Raw genomic sequence first — 18,203 nt, 5'->3', positions numbered from 1 at the left:
AGACCTCAGTCTCCACGGTGGTGGGCAGGAACTTTACCCTTGTGATATCCGGATGAAAGAATTGTGTACTGTATCCTTATTACGTAAATTGGGACGATTCAGTGGAAATATTGCATCCACATTGCAGAGATAAGGATGAGAAAACACCCTGAATGACCTGGTGTCCCGACCTGAAAACAAAGTAATATGCCTTACCTCATCATAACTGTAGCGGTAGTCAGCCTTTTTACACTTCAAGTCCCACAACACCACTATCCCGCACTCAAATCCAATCAGGATCTGGAACAACAACAGAAGTGGGCAGAGCTCCAATGATTGCCATACAGACATTGCACATAGTATATTGTTGCTGTCATGCAGAAACCTTGTATCTCCAATATATATATATATAATCAAGGCAATTAATAACTTCTTAAGTAGTACGTCCCGTCCGTCCGTGGATAATGTTGGTTCACTAATATGAGCGCCCGCCCCTGCCCCCTCCGCTCCTAGACCAGGAAATGTCTTTCGTTCCCCCCAGGCTTTCATTTTTGAGCTGAATGCCAACGAAAATAAAAGCCTGGGTACCAAGGCTACCCCAAGTGTACTGCTTTGACGTACCTTTCCCTCATCCATGGGGTTATCACTGATGTGAACAACAGGCCCAGGGTGTGTCTTGGTGGATCTGTGAGGTTTTGCAGCAAGAAGGGGGGGGCACACACAGAGAGAGAGAGAGAGAGAGAGAGAGAGAGAGAGAGAGAGAGAGAGAGAGAGAGAGAGAGACAGAGAGAGAGAGAGAGAGAGAGAGAGAGAGACAGAGACAGAGACAGAGACAGAGACAGAGACAGAGACAGAGACAGAGACAGAGAGAAAACAATGACAAACAAATAATCAATTTGGATAAAATCTGTTTTTTATTCGGTTGTGAAAGTTACAGAAGTGCATATGGAGTGTGATACTGTATTAAATGTAAGACACACAGTACATGTGTATAAAAATACAGTAGTTTAGATGGACTGTTAAGTCCAATAGGGCTGAAACATTTAAAGTAGGGGTGCAATGTCTTTTTCGGTCATTTAATTTTGAAGTTTCAGGCTGAAACCGAAGGCTGTATGTTTCTGAACCATTCAGAGCATCACATCCCTTCAGGCTATAGAGCGTTGCAGTACCGCCCCTGACAACAGGCCCGGGAGAGAATTTCCCCATTCATTTTTCCCATAGACGTTTCAAAAAAGCCTTGGACAAAGCGAACTCTTGTTGTGACAAATAATGACAAGAAAAATCTAATAATTAAAAAGAAAATGGCAGGGTACAACACTTAATTTTCTTTTCCTAATGTCTTTAAATTAATACTTTTTGAAACGTCTATGGGAAAAAAAATTATGGGGAATTCTCTTCGGGGCCTGTCGTCATCATGAAAGGGGGCAGGACTGCGACGACATTTGAATCTCACTCCGTGAGCATGGCTAGTGTTTGTTTACCAGTGAGACAGAGTGTACAGTAAATCCATATTTAACTCAAAGTGTAAATGTAACCAAATGGACAAATAAGGTTCCACTTTAACCTCGAGAGTTAAATTAAAACTTTACTATATGAGTGAAAAGTCACATGATGTGATGACGACAGGAGATTCAGAGAGTCAAACAGGAAGACCGATTGAGAAAGAGGGTCGAATGAGGGTCTGTGCAAAATTACAGCAGCGGTGTGTAGGACGAGACAGTGTTGCCATGACAACAGAGAGCGAGAAGGGGCACCGGTGGAGGTCTAGTCTAACTGCAGTGTCACCACTGAATGTGGCCTGGCTCCAGTAAGATAGTGATCATCATTAGTGCTGCAGATGAGTCAATATGGTCTAATCAACAAGGATGAAGTCGTGAATAAAATTGTTGGGCAAATGTTGAGGTCTGGTTGCTGATGACCACAGTGTCGACTAACATAACCACCACCAAAAATGACCAGTATAAATAAGAACAGTATTATCAGTCTTATATGTTTTTATGAAATTGTATAAAAATGTAAATACTGAGGTGTATGAAAACTCAAAAATACTTCGGTATAGGTTATTACATTTTTATTTTCTCTAAAAGGCGATATTATCTTATCTGGCAAATTGCAAATTCAGTAATGAGCAAGGCTTTTGATGTTTAGGTTTGTGGATTTGGTTTTGAGTCTGTTGGTTGGGCTACCCTCCATCAAACTATAATAATAAACTTTATTTATAGAGCACTTTTCAGAACAAAATTCTGTAATTCTGTATAAACTGCAGTACAATAAAGGCACAAAACATCATTAAATCATTAAACAGACAATATAATAAAACAACACCACATAATAAACAACAGGCTATCTATGGGAAAGCCTGTGTAAAAAATGTGTTTTGAAGACAGCCACTGAGGTTGCATCCCTCAGGTTCTGGGGTAGGGCGTTCCATAGTTTCGGTGCCCGGGCTGCGAAGGCCCCATCACCCATGGTAACGAGTTTCGCTTTAAAAGGAGTCAGTAGACCCCTGCCTGCCGATCTGAGGGTAGGGCTTTAACATAGCTAAAATGTAACTTGGGGCCAGCCCTCACATGGCTTTAAAAGTAGTCAATAAATAAATCATAAAATAAATTCTAAAATGTACTGGCAACCAATGAAGGGAGGAGCTGAATATGATACGAGTGTGTATAAAATGTGTCTATGGCCAAGAGCTCTCCGTGTGGAAAATGTTATTCAACCAAATTGCAGAGTCACCAGTGCCACAAACTGCATAAAGTTGATGCTGCCTGGAATGACAGTGTTCTAAAATAGGTAAAATAAAATACGCATCAAATAGCACAAAAGAATAAGTACAAATAGTGTTAATCCATTTGTAACTCAGTGTACAAATAAAACCAAATTTACCCATAACCAAATTTGAGTGTACAAATCTAGTCAAATGGACCCTTACGGCAGTCGATCTCGAACTTTTTCAGGTCATAGACCCCCAAATGTATTTGACCCCTGTCCGAAAATATTATTGCTAGAGACCACCATACTATATTTCCGTTCTTAAAAAATCTCAGAAATATTACACATTTATTACATCATTAATGTTCAGTTGATTTTTTTCAGATCAACAAGCACACAATGTGTCGCATCACGATGCATTGTGAGTTTGTAGATCAGCTATCTTCAAGTAGCCGATATAGGGTTAAACTGTTAAACTGATTTTGATGCTGTACACTTTGAGTTAAATTAAAGCTCAGGATTATACACTTTTGCTTTTTCTACAACAGTCTACCATTTTACATCCATGCAATAAGTCAGAAAAGCATTTCTCATCTCCAGCGCCTCCATGTGAAGCATTAATCTGAGTTGGCACTTGGCACCGTACTTCAGCACCATGACACGGCCAAGCCTAAGATCTAAGACTGCAATTTATCCCATGGCAGCCGCAACCTCACCTCGAGGCAATGGTATTTTACAGTATTTCCAATTTTAGCTCCTAGTATTATATATATGTTTTACCATTACACAGCATCTGATGAAATAATCCCTTGCATTATTTAAGGTCAGCACCTATTGTCAGGACACCAAGTGGGTCGTTGGATGGTAGAGCAGTGGTTTCCAAACTTTTTAGCTTCAGACCCAGAGAACTTTGTCTTCCCGGGCAATTAGAGAAAATAGCGTAGATCTGCTATTTTCACTATTTCTTAAAACTTAAAAAATTTAATGTATGAAGTTCTTTTGAAAAGTTAGTATACATTTTATTTTTAAAGAGAGATTTACTTACATCACATAAAATGGGTCACACCAGAGTGTTACAGAACCACCCATTGCCACATGCACCATGGGAATTTAAGTATATGTATTCATCTCCGTTAACCGGACACTGATGGCATTATATAGGCCAAAGCTCACATCAGGAGCAGAAGGCATAGGATAGCACATTCCTTTGTCCTTTAAAACTTCCTCATTCATTTTCCGGTTTTCCCACTTCAACGGCATGAGTGTAGACGAGGGTGAGCGAAAGAGAGGGGAAATAAAATAAAAACATGGTAGAGACTCACAGTTCGATGGCTTTGTTCCACATGATGACGTAGCCTGAGAGAGTGAAGGACTCCACGTTGACGATGTGGATGTTTCCTCGTTCTGTGCCAATATAGAGCCATTTACTTTGGAATGGCAGATGGAGACACGTGATCCTGCAAAGACCAGAGATCATTGTCGGTCACAACAAGCCAGTCTTGTCATTAGCTCATGATCTACAGTTTTCTACTACAACCTCCCTGATTTGAGTCTACTAGCTGGGAGGGACAGTCGAGTGGAATGCTGTAGTCATAAACACAACATATGCCATTTGGTGAATGCTTTTATCCAAAGCACATTAGAGTACCATGAGTGAATATTATTTTTAGCACTGTGCTCCCAGTGGGAGACAAACCCCCGACAATGAAATTGCAGCAATGTTCTAAATATTGAGCTCTGCAGGACCACAAAGAGGCTTTAATAGAGGATTCATCCATCTTTCTTTAGATAAAAAAGCAGTATTTAAATGATTACTTGTTAACAATATCAATGTGTCACATATTTCTAAAAACATTTTGGAGATTTGCTGTTGGTGATGGGTGCAAATGAACAAGATATGTTCTTAAAATTAACAGTATAAAGTTGTGGGAAACTCAACCTTTGGAATGTTTAGATGACACTCTTATACACAAATAAGTAAATGTTTCAAGGACACATTCACAGGATACAGTACACGGCTGTGAGCTTTTGGTTACAGACAACAGCTAGGTCATCCTGCCAGCAGACCGTCTCTGGTTATGTTAAGGTGACACAATGCATTTCAGTTTGTGTTCCTCCACATGCATTAAGTCATCCTGGTGAAACTCCTCATTGCCAGGGGAATAGATGTCACATGTTATCGTAGGAGACACCTGCACCTCAACACCCTCCCCAAGAACTAACATTATGGGTCAGCTGTGATAGGGACTAGACTACATAATAAAAACTACATTGACAGAAAATGAAAAATGGAAAAACGATATTTAAAAGAAAAAGGAAAAGATTTAAGACAAGGAATGCATCGATCACCTACTCATCTGAAGTTGAATTCACTCAAAAGATCATTCATGTACATAGTCCCGTCTGCTCCTGGACTAGAGATGGATATGACTGACCAAAATCAAATCTACTGCTCTGGTGACCTTTCTTTGAGCAGTCTCCAGTCCTAACCTGCCTCATACACTTCATCCCCATTAAAGATTGAACAGACCAAAATGGATGATGTGGAAACTGGAAAGCCAACTTAACCAGGTTTTTGCTGGTGTTGAGAAAAATGCTTTGCCAGTATTGAGGGTAGAGGGAGGCCATTCCCATCTGCCAAAGCAGTGTCAAACATCTTCACTTGATGCTAAACAGAGAATGACCTCTGGGTGTTTGAGTGGCATTTTCCACGATTCTAGAAGTACCGTTGCAATTCTTTATTACACATGTAAAGACCACTGAACGTGGCTTACGACCGATTTTACTAGATAAATTAATAATAAATCAGACACAGACTGTACTTGAGAGCAGAGCATGTATGATCGCTCAGAAGTACTGCTACAGGGTTGTCATGTTTATTAACTCTTCTTACCTCTCCCTGTTGAACTTGAGAGAATGCAAGATGGCTGGAAGCTTTTGCCTCAGGTTCCACAGGTGGATACTGTCATCAGTTAAGGCACTCACCAATGCCCCCTGGGGGTACAATTAAAGAAAGGGAAATCATTTAATCCAATTGTCCGGTATAAATGAGGCATGCTGTGGCATGACTGTGGTTTTGCAAGAAGAACATGAGCACACAACTAAGAGACCATTACAGAGACTCTGTAAAAGAATAACATTACTGTTTAATCAATCTGTTCACTAAAAGCACATTTCACACAGCTAGAGCAGATTCATGGCCTATAAACATTGAAGAAGCACTGCTAAGTAGTGGTAAGGGTAATGCTGCCTAGTACTAGCAAGAAAACAGGACATGGACGGATGGCTGGATTGATGACGGAAGGAAGGAAAGATGGAAGTACAGTAGGAAATAACAAAGGAGGAAAGGAAAGATTAAGGAACAAAGAAAGGATGGAGGAAACGGTGGATTGTTGAAATAATGGATGATGAGCAGATACACTGGAGAGACGAGTGGTTGGGTTGGGTGAATGGATGGACAAACGAACAGGCAGCCAGAGCCAGGCAGGCTGGGGCTGCATGGAAATGAACATGCACCCCAATGACAAACAGAGGATGACACCAAACCTCGTTGACGAGGAACTGGAGCTGGATGACAGCAGCACCACTCTCATGCTGGCAGTAGCACTCCACACCTGCACGGCCAAAGCTGAAGTTCACCACAGTCAAGGAACAGAGGAGAGGTGAATGCAGCAATAAATCTGAATCCAGCGATACACAACTTAAGACATCATAATACAAGATTTAAAAGCCATTGTGTTGTGTAACATGCAATAATTGAAACATTCTGGCTGTGCATTTTTGTTGGGTCATCATATCAAACCAAATATAGGCCTATTCGAGGCTTATTACAGCCTACAACTACATGGATGCATTTGGTGGCAGCTTTCCAACAACTTGGCCAAAGGAAATACATACTAATTACCTGCCTTGAGCATTTATTAATATCTCTATGCATCAGCCTGTATGGCAACTGGCAGATTAGTCGTGTCTCTTGTCTAAGCCCACATCTATCCATCCATCCACTAAGTACAGGTAAGAGGGTAGCTGCCTGCTAAATTTGTCTGTGCAAAAACAATCAGGCCAACCACTAGGGCTACGGTCTACTCTACAGTGGAGAACACAGCAGCTAACATTAACTAGGTAGATGGCACCATCTTCACCCGTCAAGTGGTAGAAGCTATAGAAAAGAACAAGAAACGAGTACCAGCTGACACGGCTGACGATAGTGATGACTTATACCACAATATGAACATGTTTTGTGCTCTCCAAAAAATGTTGAAAGTTAAAACAAGTTATATTTATCAATATCATGTGCCAGCGTGACTGGACATCTTGGAATAAGAAGGTTTCCAGTTAGATCCCCGGCTCCTCCTGGCCACGTGTCAAAGTGTCCTTGAGCAACACCTTACTGCTGCAGATGAACTTCTTGTCATCAAATGGAGCCCCTGCTAGCAGCCCCTAGACTCCTAACCAGGGCTCCAAAATGGTTCCAAGAACAAAAATAAAAACCGGAAACAAACTGTTACTAGGAGCAGTATCTCAACAGCAAATCTCAAATTTATCACGAAATAGACAAGATAAGTAGGCCACGTTATGCATGGCAAACAAAGGCATCAGGAAGAGAACATAAAAACTGCTCAAACTGAATTCTAGGAATGTCCCGTTGTTTCCAGTGTTGTGTTACAGCTGACACAAATGTAGTAACATGTCTGACTCTGAACACAGGATTAATAAAGACATATATACAAACCGGATTAACAAATATAATTATTAACAAGACCAAAAGCTACAGTCAAACAATCACTCAGTGCCTTAAACAAACTAAGGTGGGGTCTTTAAAGACAGGCTCATGATTGAGCATCCTTCTGTGGAAGGACAGAGGCAAACACACTAAACACAGACATACTGTAAGGACCTAAACACTGGCGCCAACCACAGGCAACTAAACTCACTTTCACCCCTGACCTTTACTACCTAGATTGAGCTTCTAGCTACTTCCAAGTTCTTAATTTGTCGTAATTATTGATGTGTATTGAGCATCCATTCGGCCAGTAATGCTGCGATTCATTAGTGGTGTGGATAAGTTGTCTTACATTAAAAGAGGAAGTCTAATCAGGAAAATGTGTCAAGTTGCCGTCCAGTGTTTGTTTGTTAGAATAGGCCTGAGGCCGATTCTAAAAGCGCCTTCTAAATCCTGACCTAAGTTTTCTGAAAAACAAATATTTAGCAGAATCACATTTTTGAATACTGTACAGTGTACATACTGTACAGAACCCAAAAATGGGTTCCCAGCCTGAAAGGGTAAAACACCAAAAGGGGTTCCCGCCCAGAATGGGTTAAAGCCTGATTCATTCAGTTGTGTGCCGGTGTCGCACACACAAAATAGCGGATCTACAAGCAGACACGTCGCAGCACAGTGAGCACTGAGCATACACTGAGTAGCATCTTTACACTAGCATTTTTATGTAGCTTATTTAATAACAGGTAAAATAGTTGTGTAAAACAGAATATAGAATACAATTTGAGAAATGCCATTCAAGGCAGGGGGAATCAAAACCCTGAGACTCCCGGAACTCGTCTCACAAACAAATAGAAAATAAAATAAATATGGCAATTAAAATGCTAATTAAAATTCCAAGAACTACGTTGTCCATTTAGGTTTTATTGACACAAGTTAATGTCTATTTACTCTGCTGTATTTATGTTACTGTATGTACACCAACTCACCAAATGTTCCTGGTGTTTACAATGTCTCTATCGCAATGTGCTGTAGTAGGTAGGCTAATGGTTTCGTTTGTCTGGCTGCCTTAGACTAGCAGAGAAGTAGAAAGAAACCAAACCAAGATTTTATCACTGTGGCAGAATATATCCTCTTCCTTGTGCACTGAGCTGAATGAGTGATAATGATTAGCATCAGTGTGAAAAAGTGAGCTGAATTCACAATACAGGCAACAGCTCCATGTTAAAAACCACCTCATTACACACAAGCCAAACTGTCTCATCTCATACAAACTCAAAATAATAATAATGAATTGCATGTTATAGCACTTTACAATAGTGCTTTACAATGGTTCATGCATTCACACATGGGAGATGAAGCGGCGAACAGTCGACGCCAGCATCCTCACTTCCCACATTCACACACCAATGGTGGCAAGCTCACACCGACCAACTCAGTAGTGTCTTGCCCAAGCCAAGGACACTTAGACGCCCTTTCCGGCTCTGGAGTGTATGTGCTCAAGGGAGGGAAAAACATTCCCGAGATTCCTTGCGACGCACCGCGGAAGCATGAGCGTCCATCACAGAGCGCATGTTCGGGTCTGTAAGTTCCAGAAAAGATGCGCCGTGATTGGCCAGTAATCACTTGAGTGGCAGCGTTACGTAACGTGCCTGCCACACTTCCGGCGTACTTCCTCCCCCAGTGAAATTCTTCCGCCCCTCCTTCAACACACATCGCTCCAACGAACTGCAGCGGCCAATGAGGCATCTATTTTTTAATATCTATGGACAGGAGGAGCCGAGATTCGAACTGCCGACCCAGGGATCATTGGAGAACCTGCTCTACCTCCTGAGCCACAGCCGCCCAGTAGAATAGAAACTTAGAGGCTCATCATCACAATAAGCCAAGTCATAATGACTATTGCCTAAGCCCATAACATCTTGGTGCACAAATTTATCTGATAGGGCCAAAGTTTGAGTGGTTGGCACTTGGCAGAACTGATGCCGTTTTATAAGCCCAATCTTCTTTTGTCTCAGCTGTTTTCAGCTCTCACCCTATTGTCTTCGTGCTACATTTTCTGCCAACTGACAGTTTTGTAAATATCTCTGACATGGTAAATAGTTGAGACATGACATTTTCACCAGTGATTGGACGTTGTGTGCATTAATGATGTTTGCATTAGTCATGTTTATGACTCAAGGGGCATAGTTTTTAAGTCAGGTATTTGGTACGCAGGCTATTAGTACGGAATATTTGTTAACGCCAAGTTTGTTAACACTCAGCATTGTCACATGACTCTGAAATCATTTGTACCGAATTTGGTGTTTGGGTACGAATGATTTGTCATCTTTCTCCAACAACCATTGTTGTGGGTCACTTTTAGCTCTGCTTTGTTTAGAGGCCCCTCAATGGGCGATTCAAATTTGGGTTTTTTGGCAAATAATGCCAATCGGAATGGAATATGAAAAGTCCGAATGATATACGTTTATCACAGGACTCAACAGTAACTGAATGCCACAGATGAAAAACATATATTATATGTCATATATATTATGTCATATGATAGTCCACACTATCCATAATGTATAAATGATAGATAAGGGTTCAGGACAACGAGGCCTTTTCGTGGAGGGGTCAGAATGAAATTTGGATTTAGACTGTTTTTCGAGTTAGGAAATAGTACAACATATGATTCAAGAGTTAAAGGCCAAAATGCAAAGTGGGAGGCTGATCTGAAGAATTTGGGGAGGTATATATTTATTGATCCGTCCAGCGGTTTACGAGATTAGCTGTGTACACACAGACATGGATGGGGGCAGAAACATAATGTCCACGGAAATAAAAATGCAACTACACCGTCTTGAAGATAAAGACTTCCTCATGTTGGTACAGCAGTGTGGTTCACCAAGTGACATTTCAACAGCTCAGTTATTCACTTACAGCAACTGATAATCATCAGGACAGGAACTTGTGTTATGCACACTAGCTCAAAGAAAAGTAAAGTTGTTCCATTAAGCAACCTTGTAAAAAGCCATACCGATTGTTCATAGTTAAAGAAAATACAGTCTAATTAGCACTGCAGTGCCATAACCTCACCTACCAACACCTACAAAGAAAATCTGTCAATAGTGGCATCGTGAAATACAGTATGTACATTCAATCATCAGCACTTTGAATGCTTCATTTGGCATTGGCTCCAACAACCCAAAAATATAGAACAGTTTATGTTTTTAATGGCTAAGAGCAGCTAAAGATAAACTGATTATGTGGAATCGGGGACGTGTCGCAATTATGTACTGATTAAAACACTGTACTATAAGACACATCTTGTAAAAGTAGACATTTATAGCTTGTAGACATCTCATTGAGTTTATGTCTACTACTGAGCTGTGGCTGTGTTTCCAAACTCCAGGGGCAATGAGGTGGATCAATACAGCCTGTCTTTTGATAAATGGACCAATTGCCTGAATGACAGTAATCCCATCAGTTCCAACATGCACATTAGGACAACATGGAAGCAGTGTGTGTGTGTGTGTGTGTGTGTGTGTGTGTGTGTGTGTGTGTGTGTGTGTGTGTGTGTGTGTGTGTGTTCTTTGGGAGTTGCCCCTGTAAACACAATGCTCTCTTAATCTCAATACTGGATAAAGGCAAGGACAGGATCCACCTCGAACAATAATCTACATAAGCAGACGTGATACTGCAAATGTCCATCCTCCAATAGTGAATTAACCAGAAAGACATACAGTAGGCATCAGGCAAAACAAGATGCACAGTAAAATACTCTAGTGTTCATTTCTGTTCAATTAACCATTAGTGGCACTGGTGGCCCATTAGATTTTGGAATACTGTATGCAGACATATTGTTGGCCATTGCCTTAACTCATTCAAGTTGCTTATTAGTGGCTAAAAGGCACATTTGTATGTGCAAATATGAACACAAATCAAAAACCGGCTTCCCAACTGCCTGAGGGCCTTACAGTGTGGCAGCAGCTTGATTGTGTGCACATTGAGCATGGGCCCGACATTCACGCACAGCAGGACCAGTGATGTTTACAGCACATATGAAATGGCATACTGGCATGGGCTGGGCCGCACAGTTGATGAGGTTGGCTCCTCGGCATATGGCAGAGGAGCTGTTCACTTCATGCTACTGCAGAGATGCCGCTAATGAGCCTCTGCTTTACCAAAGGAGGCGGCTGCTACTGTAGCTGCACAGAAAACACATGCTAGCTCTGCCTGCCACTGTGACAAGCACTTTCCCTCACCCCAAGTTTGTTTTTTTGTTCTCTTCTTCTAATGCCAACTGACAGGAGTTGGGGGGGGGGGGGGGGGGGGAGGTCACGTGCTATATGAATCCGGTAATGATAAACATGTATATTATGGGGCCGGCTACAATGTTTGCAGCGGAACTAATGTGGAACATGAGAAGTTGAGGCTTGGGTTTGTGCTGCACATTTGTGTATGTGAGTGTTTGTCTAAGAGTTGGAGGGGTTGAGAAAAGGCGTATCATATGCAGAATGTACATGATAGAAAAGTATTTGTCTTCCATTTATTTATACATTTTTGCCTTTAGATAAAATAAAAGGATACAGCCTCAAAGCTCCACTCTGTGTCCCAATGGCCAGTATTTTCTGCACAGGGTCAAAAGCCATTGATGACGGTTGATGTGGGAAGCCATGACGCACAGTCTGTTGGGAAAGAGCATAGTTTATATTAGAACTAGACTAATCCATCATCTGCCACTACACAAAGATTTTATTTCTTTTTTGGTGGCGCAAAGCTGCCACAACTGGAGGAAGAAAAATGAAAATGTATATTAACATAGCTGCCATCAGAGCAATCCATCAAGGGAATTGTCTCAAATCTCATTCAAACTAATAAAATAAAATTAACAAGGGCATTACAAAAATGTAATTGGAAATCTCATCTACTCTTTAAGAGCTCATTTGTAGAGCACATGCCTCATCATTTCAAGCCTCACTTTCACGTTTTAATACTTAGTTGCAAATTAGTTTGCATGCATAAATTGCATATACACAGAATGATTTATCCGATAATTACAGTGTGGCTATATTAAAATGACACTCAGCAATTCAATGCAGCTTCAAAAACAGGACAAAATGTCAAAACCCTCATGCATCCATGACTAGGTTGTTTAGGATTGACACAACCTTGCCCAGCTCTCCACTTTATCTCACCCAAACACAGTTTGCCGTCAGGTTATGCAATACCTAATGCTCTGTCCCTGTAACCTGGGGGACCTGACCTAATCTGATCTCATCTAGCCAGCATTCATTGGTGGGCTGGATTGGCAGTTGGCACTCAGGGATGCACATGTAACATGTTCAGCCCAAAACAGCCAATAAACTAAAGTAAAAGGAAAGTATGCGTCAGCATTATCACTACCATTAATTTATCATTATTTTATATGATTATTATTATTATTATTTGGACAAAAACCACAATTGCCCACATGGGTGTTAGGGATAACTTCGAATGTTGTGAGATTTCCTGCTTTCAGCAGGCTGCAGTGTTTCTGGTTAGGCTAGCTGGCTAAATCAATGGCTCGAAGCAAAAATCCAATGCAATGCAAACATCTATGGTGGTAAATAAGACAGCCTGGCTACATACAGCCTTCAACTACAACCATGGTAAATAGCAGCCGTGCATGGGTGACCAGTCAGCTGATTAAAAGCCAGTCCCCGCGGGGGGTCTCTGTACAGCAATAATAACAACGAACAAATAATAAAATGACAATACATTCACAATGCATTATATTGGTGCAGCAGCGTGGTGCATGCACTAAAGCAGTTCTCTTTCCCAATAACCAATGCTGAGATTGTTGACAGATTAGGACAACGTTGGTATCGGTCACGCGCTGTCATCTGACTGTGTTGGCTGCTATTTAACGGAAAGCCCACCTTACTGAGCTGAAAATGCTCGGACTGTAGGGTCTCTTGGATAACATCGTTCTCCCTGGTACCCGGCGGTGGAGTTGCAGAGGATGAGGAAGCCGCTGTCAAGCCGTCCAGCACCTTCCTAATGTTAAACTTCTTCATTTTTTCCCTCGGTACAGACGAGAATCAAATAGGAAAAACACATCAACTGAGCTACCATAAATTGACAGGAGGGGTAGCCGCTTAGCTAGCCAGCTAAAGACGCACAGTTAATATCTTGCCGTTTTAATCTCACATGTTACGGAGGTTGTTGCCAACGCACTGTCCAAAAGCACCCACGTTATGCCCATATACATTGAGTCATGAAGTCTGTTCTGAGATCGGTATTAATCCGCCATTTGTGGTGCCAGTTCTTCTGGCGTTATTATTCGATCGGATTCGGAATCGTTTCCGTGCGCTGTCGCTGTTTCCCAGGGCTCAGCTGGTAGCAAACTGGCTACGGAAACGCAGTGAACTGCAGCGTATTTTGAGTCTGCGCTGAGTGCTCTCCACACGGGCACCCGGATGACATTGCTAGCGCTTGTCCCGCCCACTAAAATATATTTATATAAAGACGTTTACATCGCGGACAAAGCCAACTCGAGTTGTGACAAATCATGACAATAAACACAATGTTTTGGTCCGATCAAATAATTTGTAAGAAGAAAAACAAAACAAAAAGTGTTGTATCCTGCCTTTTTCCCCCTTCTTTCTATATTTGATCGGCCCAAAACATTGTGTTTATTGTAATGATTTGTCACGATCCGAGTTGGCTTTGTCCGCGGCGTAAACGTCTTTATACAAATACTTTTTGAAAAGTCTATGAGGAAAAAGAATGGGGAATTCACTTCTAGGTCTCTCGTCGTCATGAAAGGGGGCGGGACTGCGAGTCTGCGACGCTGTATAAAACCCATAACCCGGAGGGATGGTTGCGCTGTGATTGGCTGGTTGATTGGTTGTCAGGAAACCTTTCAGGCAAGGAGGAAACCTTTTTGACAGCTGTCGTGCGCGCGCGCGTGTGTGTGTGTGCGTGCGTGCCAGACTGCCAGTGCGCGTGTGTCCATGTTTGTTGTTTTAACTTTATGTTTAAACAACTTTACATTATGTCAACTTGTTTGAAGCCATGTACTGATGCACGCACATGTTATTTTTGAGTGGTGCAACGCAACCACTCGTCCCTATGATTAGAGTACCAACAGGGGGCACTGTTGCACCACTCACTTCAGACCGGTCTGATTTTATGGTATCAGAAGCAACATAAATATTGTAGCCCTGTAGCCTAATGAATTTTATAAATTTGGTCTCACAGTTTACCCTGTACCTAAAAGGACCACTTCACCACTTTTCAACCTAACTTCACAGTTCACACCATAGGCTATCTTCTTCCTGAAGAAAGCAACCTATACTCCATACAAAACATGGCTAGTATTAGAGGTGATATTCCTTGCTAAACCTTATGCTGTTATCATACTTGGATGTATAGAGCTTCTGAAGTCGTTGTCCAACAACCCCTGAACAAATGTTCAGTTGTTGCAGCTATAGAGGGTATGCGCATGCTTAAAGTGAATGGCACATCGAGTGGCAAAGCAACATGCAAAGTGAGTTTAACATTGTTTAACGTTGTTTAATGCAATCAGATAGGACTTTTCTGTTTGGATGCACCGGTTGTCAAGGCCAGAAAGTTGTTTTTTGCCACTCAGTAGGCATTCCTGCATAACTTCCGGGTTTGATGATGATGTCACGCATATACCCTCTATTGTGACTACAGACAAACATATCCATACCAGGTGGTACTACAGTATGGTGCACCGGAGAACACTCATAATAACAGAAGTGAAAGAAGAATCCGTCGACTAGCGCCAAAGGATCTTAAACGGCGAACGGCGAATAGATTATTTGCTTTTGTTTTCTTACACCTGGCCCGGCGCCACAGGGGTGCCAGAGGGGGCCTGGTACCCTCAGTTGCAAATTCTGCCCCCTCAGTTTAAGTTTTATGTACAAATTGGTTTACTATATAAAATGATCAATGAAGTGTGCCCCCTTGCAGTTTTTCAAATGCACCCTCAGTCATTTCATCCTGTAGCCAAGCCTGTCTTACACACTGATTCAATCTTATCTTTCCGAGACAGAAGATGGTCTATTACTAGTACTATAGGTAAGGTATGTATATGAACAGAACAACTATGAATAGTGATGGGGGATCTGTGTGTCTCTCTCCTGTATTTTGTGTGTTAATGATGAGAGCATTGATTTATCACTCCATTCTACCACCTTGTTTACTCTCTGTTGGTGCAGTCCAGGATCACTGGAACTATCTAGGAGAGAAATCAAAGCTGTATCATCTGAATACTTTAGAATGCATTGAACTGGTGTGTCAGTGCGACATTCAGACAGACATTCCTCAGTACGACTACGACAGCTGTCAGTAAAACCTGACAGCTGTCAGGGTGAATAGTACAGCTGAGTTTACACACCCTTGGGGAGCACCAACATTACTAGTTAATGTTGAGGAGAGGGTTGTGTTCACTTTCACCCTCTGTACTATGTTAGAAATGCAAGAAAAGAACCAGTGAATTAAGTATGGATTCAGTTCCAACTGTACCATCTTTGACACTAGTATATCCACTGTATTGTATTGAAAGCTGAAGAGAAGTCTCAGAACAGCACACTTGCATAATTCTTATTTGACTTATCTAGGTGTTTGTGACAACCACATCCTCTGTACCGCAGCCCTTTTTATAAGCAAACTGACAGGGGTCGAATTTGTCTTTGCTTATACTAACAATATGTAAGATGTAATAGTATCTTTTCGAGTGATTTCATAATCACTGAAGTGAGAGTTATGGGTCTATAATCCTTAGGTTCTTTTGGACATTGTATTTTGAGTAGTGGTTTTATGTGTGAGATTTTCATAGACATGCAAGGAGAAAAGCAATGCACTCATCCGGCCCATTAGCTTTCCTTGTGTTAGTACACTGAAACACTTTCCTGACATCCTCTTCAGTGATGATGATTCTGTCTGAGGAGGCAGGCAGGAAGGTGTTACAGCCTTGTATATCAGTGCACCTATAAGAATTGTCCAATGATTTGAATCTGGCAAAGAAAGTGTTTAGGTCATCAGCAAGGCCAAGTTCATTGTCTGTCACAATTTAGATTGGATTCCCCATCGATGATGTCACTGATGGACGGGTTTCTGAACTGCTCACAGCCCTCCCATGAGACACAGACCGAGTAGATTTTTTTTATCATGATCATTAGCGAGAACCAATTATATGAAGATGAAAACTGATGCATCCTTCCTTGTCCTTTGTTCTGGGTTGACTGCAGGTGCGGTTGTATCAAAAACAAGGAAAACTGGTAGAAAAAGACTCACTCGCCGCATAATAATTAACTGCCTTAATAAGTCTTATAGCACTGATGTTTTTGTTCAGTAGGCCTACTCAGCAAGTGTGTCCCCGTCTCTCCAGATTTTAAAATACATTTTCAGGTTGGGTCGGGACTCGGGATATAAATTTAATCCCAACACATGAGAGAACTCATACATATCTCATGAATTAGCCTACTACGGTATGTCATGTAACTGCGCAAATTACATTTCTTTAAAAAATAAATAAAAAAAGTTCCACAACAAGGGCCAAAAAGGCCCCATGCAGAAATATGATATAAGCTAACAGTAATCGCTTTATTCCCTATGTGAAGTCTTTTGTTTTGTACCATTCTATTGTGTGTTCATGGAAAATGGGTCATTTCCCCTCCTTTCTCAACCCGGCCCACAAGCAGCACCACCTGACTATTTTACTGTCATGTGTGACTCACAAAACATTATAAACCTATATGAAGTTGGAATTTTAAATGTATAAAGTTTTATATTTATGTGTGTGTGTGTGTGTGTGTGTGTGTGTGTGTGTGTGTGTGTGTGTGTGTGTGTGTGTGTGTGTGTGTGTGTGTGTGTGTGTGTGTGTGTGCGTGCGTGCGTGCGTGTGTGTGTGTGTGTGCAATCGCTTTTGGGGTGGGGTTGAGTGAAGGGTCATATTTATCTGTATGTGGTAATTTTCGCAGGCTCTGCAAATACAACCATTGCACACTAGATGGTGGAATGTACCAACATTGTCAGAGTAAGCAGTTTGCACATTGGTAGGGCGTTGTATCAAGATGACAGCCAGAATTCAGCAACATGGACAGCGACACATGCCGTGTTTGCTGGTTTGAATAGGTTGGGAACAAATATAATTTTAATCAATCATAGTATACTACTGATATTTTACACCGTTTATATTGTAGTATATTGCCAGGATAATTCGCCATATTTCCATACAATGGATACAATGGAAAGCTAGGGATTAAATTATTTTGACAGTTTCTGACAATTCTGTTCTGCTGTGTTTGAGTGCCTACGAAGAACATTTTGTAAATTAAAGTGAAAGATATTGTGTCAATCTCTTCAATAATATTGTCTAATCGTGGATGTTGTTCTGTTGACAACTTCACAATTTTGAACATTTAATACATTGCAATCAAGTATACAGTCTACCAATTTCAATCAAAGAAAAACGGCTAATATCAAGTAGCCTAATAGGATAGGAAACTAGGACTATAATTCAGAGCATCTGAGAGCATTTATGAACAACAACAAATAAATGTTAGTTATGTACCTGATCTTTTTGTGTCCAATGTGAGATGTATTGGGGCCATGCAGCATCCCTGTTTGACTCCAGAATCTAGGTCTCTAGTATCTGGGACGTATCCATAATTAGAAGTTGTGTGTTGCTTCTCAGTCACTTTCCCTGAGGGCACACTTTCCACACAAGGTAAATTGTCTTATATGCTGCAGTTGAACTGAGCATTATTAGTATACTATATAGCCAAGTAATGTGTTA

The 18,203-nt window shown here is 41.3% G+C and overlaps 1 protein-coding gene across 6 annotated transcripts in view; it reads right to left on the bottom strand.

Annotated features, from left to right (window-relative positions):
• The window catches only part of stxbp5b (syntaxin binding protein 5b (tomosyn)), a 39,334-nt gene extending 25,501 nt beyond the window's left edge, over positions 1 to 13,833 (bottom strand). For all 6 annotated transcript variants that reach the window (XM_083792263.1, XM_083792265.1, XM_083792264.1 and 3 more), the window contains exons 1-7: positions 13,312 to 13,833; positions 11,981 to 12,078; positions 6,235 to 6,316; positions 5,582 to 5,682; positions 4,011 to 4,145; positions 601 to 664; positions 196 to 279 (exon numbers count right to left, since the gene is read on the bottom strand). In XM_083792263.1, coding sequence (XP_083648389.1) covers positions 196 to 279; positions 601 to 664; positions 4,011 to 4,145; positions 5,582 to 5,682; positions 6,235 to 6,316; positions 11,981 to 12,078; positions 13,312 to 13,449 — 702 coding nt within the window. In that variant the 5' untranslated portion in view covers positions 13,450 to 13,833. The remainder of the gene's footprint in view (positions 1 to 195; positions 280 to 600; positions 665 to 4,010; positions 4,146 to 5,581; positions 5,683 to 6,234; positions 6,317 to 11,980; positions 12,079 to 13,311) is intronic.
• Positions 13,834 to 18,203: the final 4,370 nt, after the last annotated feature.

Source organism: Protomyctophum parallelum (assembly GCF_964188405.1).
Source record: "Protomyctophum parallelum genome assembly, chromosome: 20".
NCBI lineage: Eukaryota > Metazoa > Chordata > Actinopteri > Myctophiformes > Myctophidae > Protomyctophum > Protomyctophum parallelum.
Note: the sequence above shows the minus strand (reverse complement) of the source record. Positions and strands in the feature narration are given on the sequence as shown.